Source organism: Dreissena polymorpha, chromosome 5 (assembly GCF_020536995.1).
Source record: "Dreissena polymorpha isolate Duluth1 chromosome 5, UMN_Dpol_1.0, whole genome shotgun sequence".
Taxonomy (NCBI): Eukaryota; Metazoa; Mollusca; class Bivalvia; order Myida; family Dreissenidae; genus Dreissena; species Dreissena polymorpha.
Window position 1 is genome coordinate 10,242,911 of NC_068359.1, and position 16,014 is coordinate 10,258,924.

Sequence of the window (16,014 nt, forward strand, 5' to 3'; positions counted from 1 at the left end):
GGACATTGCAGCTGTATTCTTGAGTCTTGTCATCAAGCACTGAAGGACCTCATGAACATTGAAACACACATTTAACCCTTTACCACTTAGATACGTATTTTCAGGCATTTGTAGTCCCTGAGAGAGTTATATTTAATTGAAGACCTTTCTAACTAGATTGAAGTTTTTAAGGCTTTATCTCCAAACCCTAGATATTGATGAGCAGCAAACAGCATAAAACCTGAACAGACTGCAAGTTACTCACAGGCTGTTCTGGTTTTATGTTGTTTGCACAAAATGTGTGCCCATCAAAGAAGTAAATCAGTAGCAGGTCCACAGGCTACAATCATCAGACATCACTCTCACAGATCAATCCGTCAAAACACTAAACCATTGATAATTGGATTCAACAGATATTTATCGTAAAGTTAACAATGTTATACAGACCATCACTCAGTAATTACATGTATTTCTTTAATACAACATTCAACATGTTACACAAATTGGTGTATTTCTTTTCATCATGAAGAATAATTCATGCATCAATAGGTCAAAATGTATACAGTTGCCTATGATAAACAAAGCTTAACTGTGATTCTCAAAAGACTAGTTCTGGGAAAACTAGGCCTTATGCATGTGCATAAAGTGTTGTACCAGATTAGCCTGTGCAGTTCGCTCAGGCAAATCAGAGGTGAAACTTTCCGCCTAGACTAGATGAATTAAACGCTGTTTGCCAAGAGAAAGGCTCATTTCTTTTCATAATCATGACACGTACGTTATACGGTTATCATTAAACATCACATCACGTACGTTGTACGGTTATCATTAAACATCACATCACGTACGTTGTACGGTTATAATTTAACATCACATCACGTACGTTGTACGGTTATCATTAAACATCACATCACGTACGTTGTACGGTTATCATTAAACATCACATCACGTACGTTGTACGGTTATCATTAAACATCACATCACGTACGTTGTACGGTTATCATTAAACATCACATCACGTACGTTGTACGGTTATCATTAAACATCACATCACGTACGGTTATCATTAAACATCACATCACGTACGTTGTATGGTTATCATTAAACATCACATCACGTACGTTGTACGGTTATCATTAAACATCACATCACCATGAAAAATCATTTAAAGAGCACTTATAAGCCAAACTTAAAACCTTAAGTTATCAAATTATTATCTTTCTTATATGTGATTAAATTATATTTCTTATTTAGTTTATATTTCAAAAGCTCAGATATGAGTGAGGACGTCGTAAGGCATTACAATTTTACAAACAACACTAACACGAATTCCAAATAATTGTTTCCTTGATTGAATTATTAACAACACAAATACGATTAATTAAGTTAAATATGACATACACAGTCATGATTCAGGAACACATTACGTTAATCAAATGTTAATAATTCAAAACACAAGCAGGGTTGTATCACTACTCATGACAAAATGACACTTAGCTTTAAAGTCGGCCACATCAAAACATTTGCGTGCTCAGCTGCATACTAATGGGACTTGTATAAACCCTTAAGGCGACGCTTTTCTATTAAATAGACATTTTTGCTTTGCAACATTTTGCTCAATTTATGCAATATGAATTTGCTGGTATATAATACATAGAGGATATTTGTTGGTTTCGGTAGCATATCGAATTTAATTCACGAGTGATCATAGAAATTTATATTTTCACGAGTGGCGTAGCCACGAGTGAAAATATTTTTTTCTATGATCACGAGTGAATTAAATTCGATATGCTACCGAAACCAACAAATTTTCTTTTTATTTTATGCTTATTTTTGTAGTTTTGTTAATTTTCCGAATTTGCCTCATTAAGTTTCCCCGTGGGGTGCCTCAATTTTTAGAACGCACAAAGAACTTACTACACAAGAAAATAGTTCACATCTGTAAAAAGTGTATTACTATTAAAATCAATGTTTTATTCAACATATATCTTTTTCATACTTTATACATTCAATATTATTACAAACAATAGTTTAATTTAAATTATTATGAAATTAATAGTGTTGCATATACTGGCGTAGTAATTTGTGTATTCAACTGATCTCAAAGTTACGAAAGTGCTCGCCATGTTGAACAACACTTTTACGACTTGCTGGATTAATAACACATAACTGGATTAAACTAGGAACGCAAACATATTTCAACAGTGTTTTTGTGCTAAATGGTTTCGATATCAATCACTGTCACTCTCTGCAATAAGACGGATTCGCTTGTAGTGTCGCTGTACAGGGGAATCTGCGGTTACCGCCGATGTACGGGATGGAGATTGCCTCTGGTGATTGACTACGTTCTGTGTCTGGGAAAGGCCCATGTAAGATTCAGAGTTGTGAAAATTAAATGTTACATTGCCCTGGAAATGTGAGTTGACAAAAAATCCTCGGGCCATCGGAAAATCACTTGATGCAGGTGTGGCTGACGCAGTGGCAGTGGCTGTGCGGTTGTGCTTTTCAACTGACTGGTTTGAATGAGAAAGTATTTTTGAAATATTTTTTGACTGTTCCTTGTTCAAACTGCTGTAATTATTTAAGCTGTTAATATTTCTGTGCCCTGAAATCTGTATTATTTGATGAGCAGGAACATTCTCGTCATTCAGCTTCTGAATCAAGTGCTTTCTTGCACTGAAAAAAGTTTATTTCTATGGTAAAAATAAAATCGATATTCAACGGTACACATGACATATTACATAAGATATAAGTTGTAATTGTTTTGTGTGCTCTTGAAACACTTCAATAAATACATGGTGGTCTGTCAAGTACTGGATGTAATGGAACCGGAAAGTAGAGGAATAGTACTAGTCGAGTACAGGAGATTTTATGAATTAAAATTTTGAGTGTTGTAGCATGTAAATTGGACAAACAACACCTACTTAATAAATGGGAGGTAAGTGATTTTTATTATATATTTTAGTCTTGTTATGAAAGTAGTGTATATAATATGGGGTTTTGACCTGTATGGGGTGATTCTTGGCTCTTGAATACCAGCATCTGTTTTCATCTCGGTCATTATGCTGTATAGCTTGTTTATTCCCATGGCAGACTTCCTGAACCAGCATTGCTGTGTCTTGTTGCCAGGAGTTAAGAAGAAGGGGCTGTCTTCTGTCATCATGTCAACAGGGCGTTTGTCGGCATATAGCTTGTAGAGATGCACCGGATCTCTGTCAGGTTGTTCGGGAACTGCATATGCCCGTGGCTTGACTTTCCTATGAATAGTTAAAATGTGTGTTGCATTAAATGTTTTGTTTAAATTAAATACTATTCCAACAAAAGTGAAGTCTACTGTATATTAATAATACAAATAAGAATTATATTGTAAAAAAAGGTCTATAAATTCACTTGTGATAATAGAAAATATATATTTTCAATTGTGGCTTCGCCACTCGTAAAAATAATAATTTCTATGATCACTCGTGAAATAAAATCAATATTCTACCTTAACCAACACATATCCTCCATGTTTGTATTATTTTTACTAAAGAAAAATTCCATTTAAATATTTTATAAACAGTACCAGTTTTTATATAAATAAAAAATTATCAATTCAGATTTGTGTACAAATATATTAAAGTAGGAAAATCACCTTATATCCCTAGGATTTTCACCAGTACGGGTTTTTGTCTGACGCTCAGTGTCGAAGGTGATGAATTCTTCACCAGTTTCAAAATCGATTCCAAGGCTGACATCACCCCAGCATAGGGTGTGAATTTCCTTGCCGGTTCTCATCCCAAAATGGGTTGTACATATAAGCCACAGTGAGTGTAATAGAGCTCTTGGGCTTGATTCTCCCAGAGTTTTAGCTGCGTACATAGCTTCAATATGTTCATTTGTTAATGCCTGGGCTTGATGCGGTTTATTTCCATAACCTTCTTTTTTCAGAGCTTTTTGTTTACTTTTTAATACTTCCCTCACTTTGGCAAATTCAGGGTCATTTATCAAAGAGTGCTTGTAGTTCATGTGCCTTAAATGCCTGTCGATTGAGCTTAAAAATGCCCTCAAAGATGTGGGTTCATACTCTGATCCATCTTTTTTAGTCACACCCAACAAAAACTCGCAGACCAGAGGGTTCAATTCATGAGGAGGTATATTTTCAATATTTCTTGCCTCATTTTTGTGACTTTTTAGGAAAGTTTTGAAAAGTCTGATGTCATTGTCGGTTTTCTTTTTTGTATTTAAATTTTCGTTTTCAAGCAGAAAGCTATCCACACTTACAGATCTGAAATTCCTTGTTGGTGTTGATGTTGGGTTTTGTTCTTTTTCTTCCTGTGTTGATGCTGTTACCAGTGGATGTGGGGCTGATGTTGCTGCTCCTGCTGTTGGTGCTGCTGATGTTATTTCTTGTGATTTTGAAGCGCTGTCATCATCTTGTTCATTCATTTCATTAAAAAAGTCATCAAAGTCAAAGATATTTGAGAAAAGAAGATTTATTTCATTGTTTTCCAATTCATCCATTGTTGTTAAAGAGTTAAGCAGCAGACGAAATAATTATGTTTAAGGGAGGTAAATGTGTGTTTCAGGTTCAAGTAGACTAGTCTCCCTTGAATGAAAATTGCAATTGAGGCTCACCATGGGGTTATTGGGGAAGTAGTTCCAGTATCTAACTGAAACAGTGAAAAATAACGATATTTTTCACTGTTATGTTTCACTGTTTGAAACAGTGAAATACCACTTTTATTTCACTGATATTTCTCTATAAACCACCGGAAAGCATAAAATAAACCTTTTTATAAAGAAGCAAGTATTTGCACTTTAAAAAGATGTATCCAATATTTCACTGTTCTTTACTGGAAACAACCATCTATTGTGACCTTGCAATGCATTTCAAAACACCCCTAAATTGCAATTACTCATGCAATGTGCACAATACATTCATTAAAGAAATTTAGTGGGAAGCACGACAAAGATATCTTTAAAATGTTAGTTCAGTAAATCAAAACAAGAGGGCCAAGATGGTCCTAGTTCGCTCACCTGAGAGGAGTCAGTTCATTCAATATTTACCAAATGTCAAACTTGACCTAGATATTGTCCAGACAAACATCCTGGTCAACGTTCATCATTATTTCATCTGCGAGTCATGATCAATGTACCTATGAAGTTTCATGATCCTTAACGTAAGCATTCTTGAGTTATCATCCGGAAACCATTTCAAGTTGAGTCACCGTGACCTTGACAGCCATTGTGTGAATACGTTTTTTGGCACAGTGACCTTGACCTTTGACCTAGTGACCTGATAATCAATAGGGGTCATCTGCGAGTCATGATCAATATACCTATGAAGTTTCATCGACCTAGGCATAAGCGTTCTTGAGTTATCATCCAGAAACCATTTTACTATTTCAGGTCACCGTCACCTTGACCTTTGACCTAGTGACCTGAAAATCAATAGGGGTCATCTGCTAGTCATGATCATTGTACCTATGAAGTTTCATGATCCTAGGCATAAGCATTCTTGAGTTATCATCCAGAAACCATTTTACTATTTCGGGTCACCGTGACCTTGACCTTTGACCTAGTGACCTGAAAATCAATAGGGGTCATCTTCAAGTCATGATTAATGTACCTATGAAGTTTCATGATCCTAGGCATAAGCATTCTTGAGTTATCATCTGGAAATCATTTTACTATTTCGGGTCAGCGTGACCTTGACCTTTGACCTAGTGACCTGAAAATCAATAGGGGTCATCTACGAGTCGAGGTCAATGTACCTATGAAGTTTCATGATCCTAGGCCTAAGCGTTCTTGAGTTATCATCCGGAAACCATTTTACTATTTCGGGTCATCGTGACCTTGACCTAGTGACCGGAAAATCAATAGGGGTCATCTACGAGTTATGATCAATGTCATCTGGAAACCATTTTACTATTTCCAAAATGCTCCCTGTTCGATACCCATTTTTATATTAGTAATTAGTAATAATTGTTAGTTAGAATATATTATTTCCTTTATTATTAAATAAATAAAATGTCTACAATGAGTAATAAATAAATATCAATGTAATACAAAATTAATAAATTCTGATATGTCTCAACAAAATAGAAATAAAAGGGCAGGGTGAGACCTTGAAAGGGCAGGGCTGGACTTTGAAAGGGGAGGGCGGGACTTTGAAGGGGCAGCGCAGGGAGCCCTTCCATTAAGGCCTAGCTGGAGCACTGATATAACACTTGAGTTCAGGATTCCCGCTGTCGATCGCCATTGGCCCCAATGACGACAAAATCAATATACTGGCGACCAATTTTCGAAAATCTGCATTTTTTTCTGCTTAATATTTCCTTCCAATGACATAAGACGTGCTGTTTATCAGCCGCTTTACGGCAGTCGTTATGCAATCGATTTCTGTGATGAAAGCGACACTGCTGAAATTAATGGAGCATGCGACTGTCGCACAGTGGCATACAATAGTGATAATTGCGATTATTTGGGGTGTTGTTACAAGTTATCTTAATTGGTCGGCAGTTTTATTGCTTCAGAGATAAGACAACATTGAAATATATTGACTTAAATGTGAAGTGTTTGACACAGTGTTCGAAGCCGATTCAAGACCGTTACATTGACAATCATGACAATCAAAAAGGTAAGTATCGATTGTTTTTAGAAAAATCGGTGTTATTATAGAAAATAATTAAACATTTTACATGTATTGATTCTATTTCAATGGTGACATATTTCTGTTTTACTCGTCAAAATGGCAATTTCAGAGTGTATAATGACTTTTAGAAAGTGAACATTAGATTCTGATAATAATAAGACTCATTCAAAAATGCAAATGTTCCCCCGCTAACTTTCACCAGCTAGCAAACAAAACCCAAACAAAAACAGTTGTCAATCAGAATTTCATTTCCTTCAATATGATTTCCAACACACAATCAATGTTGTGTGAACTCTTTATATCTTCGAAACTAAATAAATTTGACATTTTGATATACACAAATGCTTATTTTATTTGACTGTTGTGTTATGAGCTCTATGTGGTAGGTCATATGCTAGCACACATTCATATTTTTTATATACTACACATTAATTAATGATTATTAGTATTATACATGTATTAATATTGTATTTCCATTTTTGTACTTTCAGATAACCAGAAAGCTGCTGTAGCACCCAAGCTGTGGCAACATATTCAGGCTGCTAAGAAAATGTCAATCAACAAGACTTACAACTGATTGAATGTGCCTTTATTTAATGACCAATGTTAAATGTGTTGTTATTATTAATAATACTGTTATTAAATCAATTCCTTTAACATACTGTAAAATGCTCAGTTTTTGTTCTTATTATAACAACATGATCTTCATTGCCCAAATGTAGCCCCAGTGTGGCGACAACTTTTTAAATTTGGCGAAAGTAGGTGGCGACAACTTTTTAAAGCCCAGAGGGAACCCTGGAGTTACTCCCACTCCACCTCCATGTCTTTACAGTACAATACATATCTAAGTGGTAAAGGGGTATGTAACACTTCAGTTACTCCCACTCCACCTCCATGTCTTCACAGTACAATACATATCTAAGTGGTAAGGGGTATGTACATGTAACACTTCAGTTACTCCCACTCCACCTCCATGTCTTCACAGTACAAGATGTGTTGGGATACTCATCATCCTTAAACTTAACACCAAGGGCCCTATGAACATACAGTGTACATCTGTATAATACCACATAATGCAGAATTTTATCAGCCAATGTATTATGTCTAGCAAAAGATAACACAAGTCATCATGGTAATTATAATCCTATAACTTCTACCACAGCATTACAATTTTACCCCTGGATATTCAACATCTGTCTTAAAGGCAATGCATGTTTTTCTTTCCTTTTCTTTGTTGTAGCCATGCTTTCTCCCAGGCGGTTTTACTAAATTAAGAATGATTCATATGTTGAGGGTTTGTGTGGAAACTTGGTTAAGATTTTGCCAAGATTTTGAGACTGAATTTAATTAGAGACAAGTCGGGCTTGAATTGAATGAGTCATCATTTTTCTAGGATGCACCAGACAAAGAAGTTTCCAAATCAGTAATTTTGTTCAGTTTTGTTGATTTAAACATGGAATGTTCTCATCAAATTGTGCTAATACATCAATAAAACAATGATTATTTCACCAATAACATATTGATGAATTCGTCGATTAAACACATGTCACTAATAATATCTTGATGAATTCACCAATTAAACAGACAGAAATGTTGATTAATTCACCAATTTTAAAGTATTGATTAATTCACCAAAGAAATATGTATTTATTCACCAATAAAATATTGACAAATGGACAGTTAAATATAGATTAATTCACTAATAAAATATGAAAATATAAAATACCAACAGCAAGATGCCCACAACACCTCATTTTTAGTTAAAACATTTGAAGCAATTACGTCTCTGAAGCTTCCATCTGCAACTCAAAAACAAACAGTGTTGCTTACCCCATGTGTCAAAGATTTTTGATAGTATAGTTTAGCAAACTAACTATAAACTTTGAATGTAAACAAAAGTCCACCAATGTCCCTCAGATAGAAGGAAAGGACTTTAAATTTTGGGGTCTATGCAAATCACAATACTGCAAAGAGGATTACAAAGTTTATTTATCTATTTATCTATTTAATTTTCATGCTTTAATTTCTATTCTAAAAGCATGCACATTTAAAAACAAATAAGAAATTTCAGTTTAGATTATCCATGATGATCGAATGTCAAATGGTAAAAACAAATGTTCTTGCTGTGCTCCGCTGTGAACGTCATAAATATATATTCAGTTCTCAGGTCCAGTTCTTTCCAGTTACCCAATCGGAACTACACAGTGCACATCACTGCTACACTTTTTGAGGTTTACTATGATATGAATGCTTCCTTCCTGTCAGTGCGTTTCTCTGTATAATTTATTTGTAGTTGTCTTTGTGAAACTGATGGCCAATATTCAACTAGTTCTAGTATGCAACATACGTCTTATTAAACTTCTATCTTCTATCCCCTTTTCCATCAACTTTCTTCATCGTAATTCTTACACCAACAAAAATGGGATCTACAAGGATATAAGAATATCCATTCAGATCATTATGCTTATGATTAATCCCTTATAACAGCTTTCAATTATACCACATTTTACTACTTATCAAAATCACATGGCAATAACATACTATTTCCGTAACATCAAGCACTACAAGTTTTACAAGAAAAACAAAACAATACAGAATGATTACTACAATAATGCATATGTTGGACGAGAAAGATTATTGTTAAATAACATACCCCATTTAGATTCCTTCTATAAACACAACACTCTAGATGCCTCCACAATGTGGCCGACGATCAGAAATTCTGATGGCACCTCCTTCCAAACAACAAACGCTCTGGTCTTAAGCCCAAATTCAACTGACTCAGAAACACACAGAAAACTCTCGAACTCTGCCATACACTAACCAGGCTTCCTTGAATAAACAAAAGTATCCCCATACCCCAGACCTGACCCTAAATTTCCCATTAGATTTGACCGTATGATTTATGATTTCAGGGCTTTCAGTACTCTTGGATGTGTATCCCGCAGCCGGTTTATAGTAACATTTATACTTGCTATTCTAATTAACTATATTAACATTTACACACACAAAAAAAAACAACCCTATTTCTTTGACACACCCCCCTACTTAAGATGAAATTCCCAATTTCTGTCTCAACCTTTTGGATTTGTGTCAAGACTAGGTTCATGACTCATGTCCCAGATTTTCGACTGAGATAATCAGCCCCGACATTTTCAGTTCCCTTTATAGCAACAACAGTGAACCGGCAAGCCTGCAAAACAAGAGCCCAACGCATGATTCTGCCATTAGAATCCTTTGCCTTGTTCAGATATACCAGTGGCATGTGGTCTGTTTCTAACAGAAACTTCTTACCATATAAGTATGTGTGGAATTTCTGTATTCCCCACACAACTGCAAGGCATTCTTTCTCAACCACCGAATAATTTCTTTCCCTTTGCAGCAATTTACGACTTGCATATGCTACCGGAAACTTACCATCCTCATGTTCTTGCAGAAGTACTGCCCCTAAACCTACATTAGAGGCGTCTGTACGTAGAATAAATGGCTTACCTAAATCTGCCATTCGGAGAATTGGTGACATCGTCACTCGTTCCTTCAATTCCTTGAATGCCCTTTCATGAGGTGATTCCCAAACCAAGGTATTGGGTTTACCTTTCTTGGTGAGGTCGGTAAGTGGTACAGCCACAGCAGCAAAGTTTGGTATGAACTTACGATAATAACCTACCAGCCCTAAGAAGGATCGAAGTTCAGTCTTGGTTCGTGGTCTTTCGGCTTGAGCTATTGCTGTAACCTTCTGTGGGTTTGGTTCCACTTTTCCGTGCCCTACTTGGTGTCCTAAGATATCAAGTCTCTCACAAGCCAACATGCACTTGCTAGGCTTTGCCGTCAGTCCAGCATTTCGCAGGCGCCCTAAGACTTCTGCAATCAACGTAAGATGCTCCTCCCATGTCTCGGTGAACAGGAACATATCGTCTAAAAAGTTATCCACTCCACTAAGGTCTTTCAGCAACATTCTCATCATTCTGCTGAAGACAGCGGGTGCGCATGCCAGTCCAAATGGCATTCTTCGAAATTGCCATAGCCCGGTGTCAGTTGCAAAGCTAGTATACTTTTTGCTTTCCTCGGAAACTGGAATCTGCCAGTACCCCTTTGACAAATCAATTCTCGAAAAGTAACGACAGTGGGATAAGCGTGCAAAAATGTCATCCTGACATGGCATTGGCTCAGCATCAAAGACTGTGACCTGATTTAACTTGCGAAAGTCCACACAAAATCTATTAGTGCCATCTGGTTTCTTCACTATAACGACTGGTGATCTATATGGTGAATCTGATGGTTCAATGACACCCATTCTTAACATCTCCTGAACTTCTTTGTTTATGGTCTCCTTCACAGCATGTGGAACAGGATATGGCCTTGAACGAATTGGATCATCTGTAGTTGTTTTAATATGGTGTTCTACCAAATTGGTTTTCCCAGGAATGTCAGTTAACACGTCTTGGAAGTCTTGAAGTAATGTTTGCAAAGATTCGCATTGTTTGGCATCTAGGTTTTCACCAAGTTTGACATCTTCAACAGATTCTGATTGTTCTATTATAGGACATTGTATCTCTTCATTAAATCGACCATACTCACTTAAACAGTCCTTCTCACCACTTGGTACCTTGTCGTCTTCAATAATGGCCGCTGCGATATTTATCAGTAATCCAGCCTGACCAGTTTCAGCCTCATTGCCAATTCTCTCCACATATTTCTTCAACATATTGGCATGGTATGTCTTCACGTGACCATTGACGTCAAGTCGGTAGTCTGATTCACCAACTTTCTCTACAATTTCATATGGCCCTTGCCACTGCATGAGCAATTTGTTTCGGTTTGTTGGCAACAGAACTAGAGCTCGCTCTCCTACTGAAAATGTTCTTTGCCTCGCTTTCTTATCGAAGTGTTTCTTGTATTTTCCAGCAGATTTCTTCAGTTCTTCTTGTGCAAATTGCATTGTTTCTGCTAGCCTTTCCTTTAGGTCCAAAACGTATTCATAAACAGTTTTTACCTCTTCACTAAGGGTTTCCTGTGTCAACATCTCTCTTAATATTTGCATTGGTCCTCTTACTGTTCTCCCGTAGAGCAGTTCAAATGGAGAAAACCCTGTGCTTGCCTGTGGGGCTTCTCTGTATGCGAACAAGGCTGGCGAAATGTACTTGTCCCAGTCCTTGGGTCGCTCTGTACACATACGCTTTATCATGGACTTCAGCGTGCCATTCATTCTTTCCACTAACCCGTTACACTGGGGATGGTATGGTGTAGTCACTAACTGTTTCATGGACAACAGCCTACTTATCTCCTTCATGAGTCCAGATGTAAACTGTGCTCCCATGTCACTAAGCATTTCTTGTGGAACTCCAACTCGAGTGAAAATGTCTACTAATGCCTCTGCAACGGTTTCTGTCTCAATGTTCTTCAATGCCATCGCCTCCGGATATCTTGTAGCGTAGTCAACCACCGTTAATATGTACCGGTTTCCTCTGTCACTAACTGGTGTAATAGGTCCAATCAGATCAACAGCCACGCGTTTAAATGGTGTATCTATTAATGGCATTTCTCCCAACGGAACCTTGGAAACTTTTCCTTTTGATGTCATCCTCTGACAGGTATCACAGGAGGTACAGAAACGTGTCACATCTGACATTACACCAGACCAATGAAATTGTGACAGTACTTTATCCAATGTTTTCTGCATTCCTAGATGTCCTCCTAATAAACTCTCATGAGCTATCTTCATGATTTCATCTCGAAATTCCTTAGGGACAACAAGCTGACAAACAGGTTCTCCCTTGTTATGTTTAGGAGACGTAAATTCACGGTACAAGAATCCATTGCGTTCATAATACCGAGAAGTATTCAGTTTTCCACACTGCTTTACCTCTTCCGACATTGCTTGTTCCCGGGCAGCTTGAAGAGTTGGGTCACTTTTCTGTGCTTCTTGAAACATCTGTGGATTCATCCCCTTGATCTGTGTTGGCACCTTTAACGGTTTGATTTTGCTTACCTTTTCTTTTGAAGCCTGAGCTCTGGTGACTACTGCTGCCTGTTCGTTCACCGTTTCATCCACTTTCTTCTCTTCTGATATGGTCGCATATTCTCCAATTGCAATATCTCTGATTCCGTCAATATTCCCCAATATCAAGTCGTATACTGGACTTTCAACACACATGGCAATAACCTTACCTGTAAAATAAGGTGTTTCCACAAACACTTTTGCCGTGGGGAATTGTCTCACTGTTCCATCAAGTAAGACACAATTCTGAACTTTCCCAGTAAAACTGTGGTTTGGTACAAGAGACCTCTTTACCACCACTGATGAACATCCAGTATCCCTCAAGACACGAATTTGTTTTCCGTTGACCCATCCTATGCACTCCGGCATATTTTCCCGAATAGGTCCATCACACGCTGCCGACATGACAGGTAATTTGTGACCACATGACAGACTTACCTTTCCTTGGGATAGGCCACACGCCGACAAACTAGATTTACTCACCTTTCGGTCATACTTGTCTTCAGGTCTTCTTCCACCTCTTGCTGGTTCCCAGCTTTTGAAACCATTACCTGAATACTGGCCTGATAGGTTACCACCCCTATGGTTGTTTGTGCCCATGGTGTTCCGACCATTTATCCTCGGGCAGTCTTTACGTAAATGTGGTCCATTGCAAACAAAGCAAGCCTTACCTTTCACACCATCTCTAGATTCATTCCCCGTTTTGCCATTGCCCTCATGGGCCTCAATATACCGATCTGCACAATCGGCCATCTCTGTTACTGAAGCAAACTTACGCTCCTTTAAGAACACTTGCAGTCCCTTTGAGCACCCATTCAAGTATTGCTCACGTAAAATCAAATCTCTTAAACCCTCATAGGTTTCGTCAGACCCAGCCTGGCACATCCAATTGGTTAAGTAATCTCCCAATCGAATTACAAATTGAGACGCTGTCTCCCCTGATTCACATTTACTACTACGAAACTTTTCCCTGAAACCATCTTCGTTGAGATTGAACCTTTTTAGCAGGGCATCCTTAAGTTTCTGATAATCATTAGCCTCAGCAACTGTGAGTCTCGAATACACATCCAGGGCACGCCCCTGCAACAGTGCACTCAAATTTGCACCCCAACATTCCTTCTTCCATCCAGCACTCTCTGCAAATCGCTCAAATCTTTTGAGATATGCATCCATGCTATCACGCTTGTCATCAAAATTGGGTAACTTTGGCAACTTAGCCTTAGTACCACTCTCACTAGTAGTACGACTATCACCTCTCTGTGACCCACTACGTAATCTTTCCATCTCAATTTCTCTCTCCATTTCTAATTTCTTAAATTCTCTCTCTCTATTTCTCTCTTCACGCTCATAAGCTCTTTCTTTCCTTTCTGCCTCCTCTCTTTCTCTTATAAAGGAGAGCAAAGTTTCCCCGGACAAACCGGACTTTTCACCCATTTGAAAAAGATTTTCCAAATCAGACATGGTGAAAATCAAACCCAATGAATAAGGGATTTAACAAGAAAGTTAACTCTTATAATAACCTGCTGGCCCCTTTTAACAGTTTCTCCCCTTTGCCTGACCTGACCAGTGCCTGTGACCTCACACTGACCTGTAGCAAGTCCCCTTAGAGATAACAACCCAGGTATTAACAGCACAGCACACAGAGATAAAATTTCTCTTGAATTTACAGACAAGCTTTTATTTCCTCACTGCAGTATTTCTCTGTGATAATCGAATAGCATAACCCCACCCGTACTACCAGTTTTGTCAAAGATTTTTGATAGTATAGTTTAGCAAACTAACTATAAACTTTGAATGTAAACAAAAGTCCACCAATGTCCCTCAGATAGAAGGAAAGGACTTTAAATTTTGGGGTCTATGCAAATCACAATACTGCAAAGAGGATTACAAAGTTTATTTATCTATTTATCTATTTAATTTTCATGCTTTAATTTCTATTCTAAAAGCATGCACATTTAAAAACAAATAAGAAATTTCAGTTTAGATTATCCATGATGATCGAATGTCAAATGGTAAAAACAAATGTTCTTGCTGTGCTCCGCTGTGAACGTCATAAATATATATTCAGTTCTCAGGTCCAGTTCTTTCCAGTTACCCAATCGGAACTACACAGTGCACATCACTGCTACACTTTTTGAGGTTTACTATGATATGAATGCTTCCTTCCTGTCAGTGCGTTTCTCTGTATAATTTATTTGTAGTTGTCTTTGTGAAACTGATGGCCAATATTCAACTAGTTCTAGTATGCAACATACGTCTTATTAAACTTCTATCTTCTATCCCCTTTTCCATCAACTTTCTTCATCGTAATTCTTACACCAACAAAAATGGGATCTACAAGGATATAAGAATATCCATTCAGATCATTATGCTTATGATTAATCCCTTATAACAGCTTTCAATTATACCACATTTTACTACTTATCAAAATCACATGGCAATAACATACTATTTCCGTAACATCAAGCACTACAAGTTTTACAAGAAAAACAAAACAATACAGAATGATTACTACAATAATGCATATGTTGGACGAGAAAGATTATTGTTAAATAACATACCCCATTTAGATTCCTTCTATAAACACAACACTCTAGATGCCTCCACAATGTGGCCGACGATCAGAAATTCTGATGGCACCTCCTTCCAAACAACAAACGCTCTGGTCTTAAGCCCAAATTCAACTGACTCAGAAACACACAGAAAACTCTCGAACTCTGCCATACACTAACCAGGCTTCCTTGAATAAACAAAAGTATCCCCATACCCCAGACCTGACCCTAAATTTCCCATTAGATTTGACCGTATGATTTATGATTTCAGGGCTTTCAGTACTCTTGGATGTGTATCCCGCAGCCGGTTTATAGTAACATTTATACTTGCTATTCTAATTAACTATATTAACATTTACACACACAAAAAAAAACAACCCTATTTCTTTGACACCATGAAGGGATTAAAATTAATTTCAAAGAAAATTGTTTGTTTACCTTATGCTGTACAGATACTTCAGGACTCAATCTGACACTACGTTCACGCTTATACTCCATGCTGTCCGCCGGTTTGTATCTACATGTACCACCACCACTCACTTTTTTCAAACTGTTTCCACGTGTAAAAAGTGAAGCCATTTTTGCCTCCATTTCAGCATTCACAGCTTCAGCTTTATTTAACTATCATTTCCTTTTTATACTTTTTTACACATTAACTGGAGTTTCAGAAAACATCCATTTCACTCTTTTTTTACGCACTGTTTGTTGTTTTATAAAACATGCCCTTCAATCATACAGAACACAAGCATTAGCCTTGCAACCCATTAATTGAATAATCAGTCAGCCACTGGGTATTAAACTTGAACAGAAGCTGCAGTTTATGAAGAGTTGTGAAAACAAATGAGCCTTGT

General features: G+C 37.3%; 3 protein-coding genes across 3 annotated transcripts in view; all 3 read right to left on the reverse strand.

Annotated features, from left to right (window-relative positions):
- The window catches only part of LOC127880981 (cyclin-dependent kinase 17-like), a 133,602-nt gene that overhangs the window by 82,319 nt on the left and 35,269 nt on the right, over nucleotides 1–16,014 (reverse strand).
- On the reverse strand, nucleotides 2,451–4,870 carry LOC127880984 (uncharacterized protein KIAA1958-like). Its single transcript, XM_052428541.1, has 2 exons — nucleotides 3,611–4,870; nucleotides 2,451–3,233 (listed from the first exon to the last, which is right to left on the reverse strand). The coding sequence occupies exons 1-2, from the start codon at nucleotides 4,477–4,479 to the stop codon at nucleotides 2,897–2,899; spliced, it is 1,206 nt and encodes a 401-aa protein (XP_052284501.1). The 5' UTR covers nucleotides 4,480–4,870; the 3' UTR covers nucleotides 2,451–2,896.
- Nucleotides 7,568–15,550, reverse strand: LOC127881396 (uncharacterized). Its single transcript, XM_052429199.1, has 3 exons — nucleotides 15,173–15,550; nucleotides 10,031–14,945; nucleotides 7,568–7,590 (listed from the first exon to the last, which is right to left on the reverse strand). Exons 2-3 carry the CDS (start codon nucleotides 14,070–14,072, stop codon nucleotides 7,568–7,570), a joined length of 4,065 nt encoding a protein of 1,354 aa, XP_052285159.1. The 5' UTR covers nucleotides 14,073–14,945; nucleotides 15,173–15,550.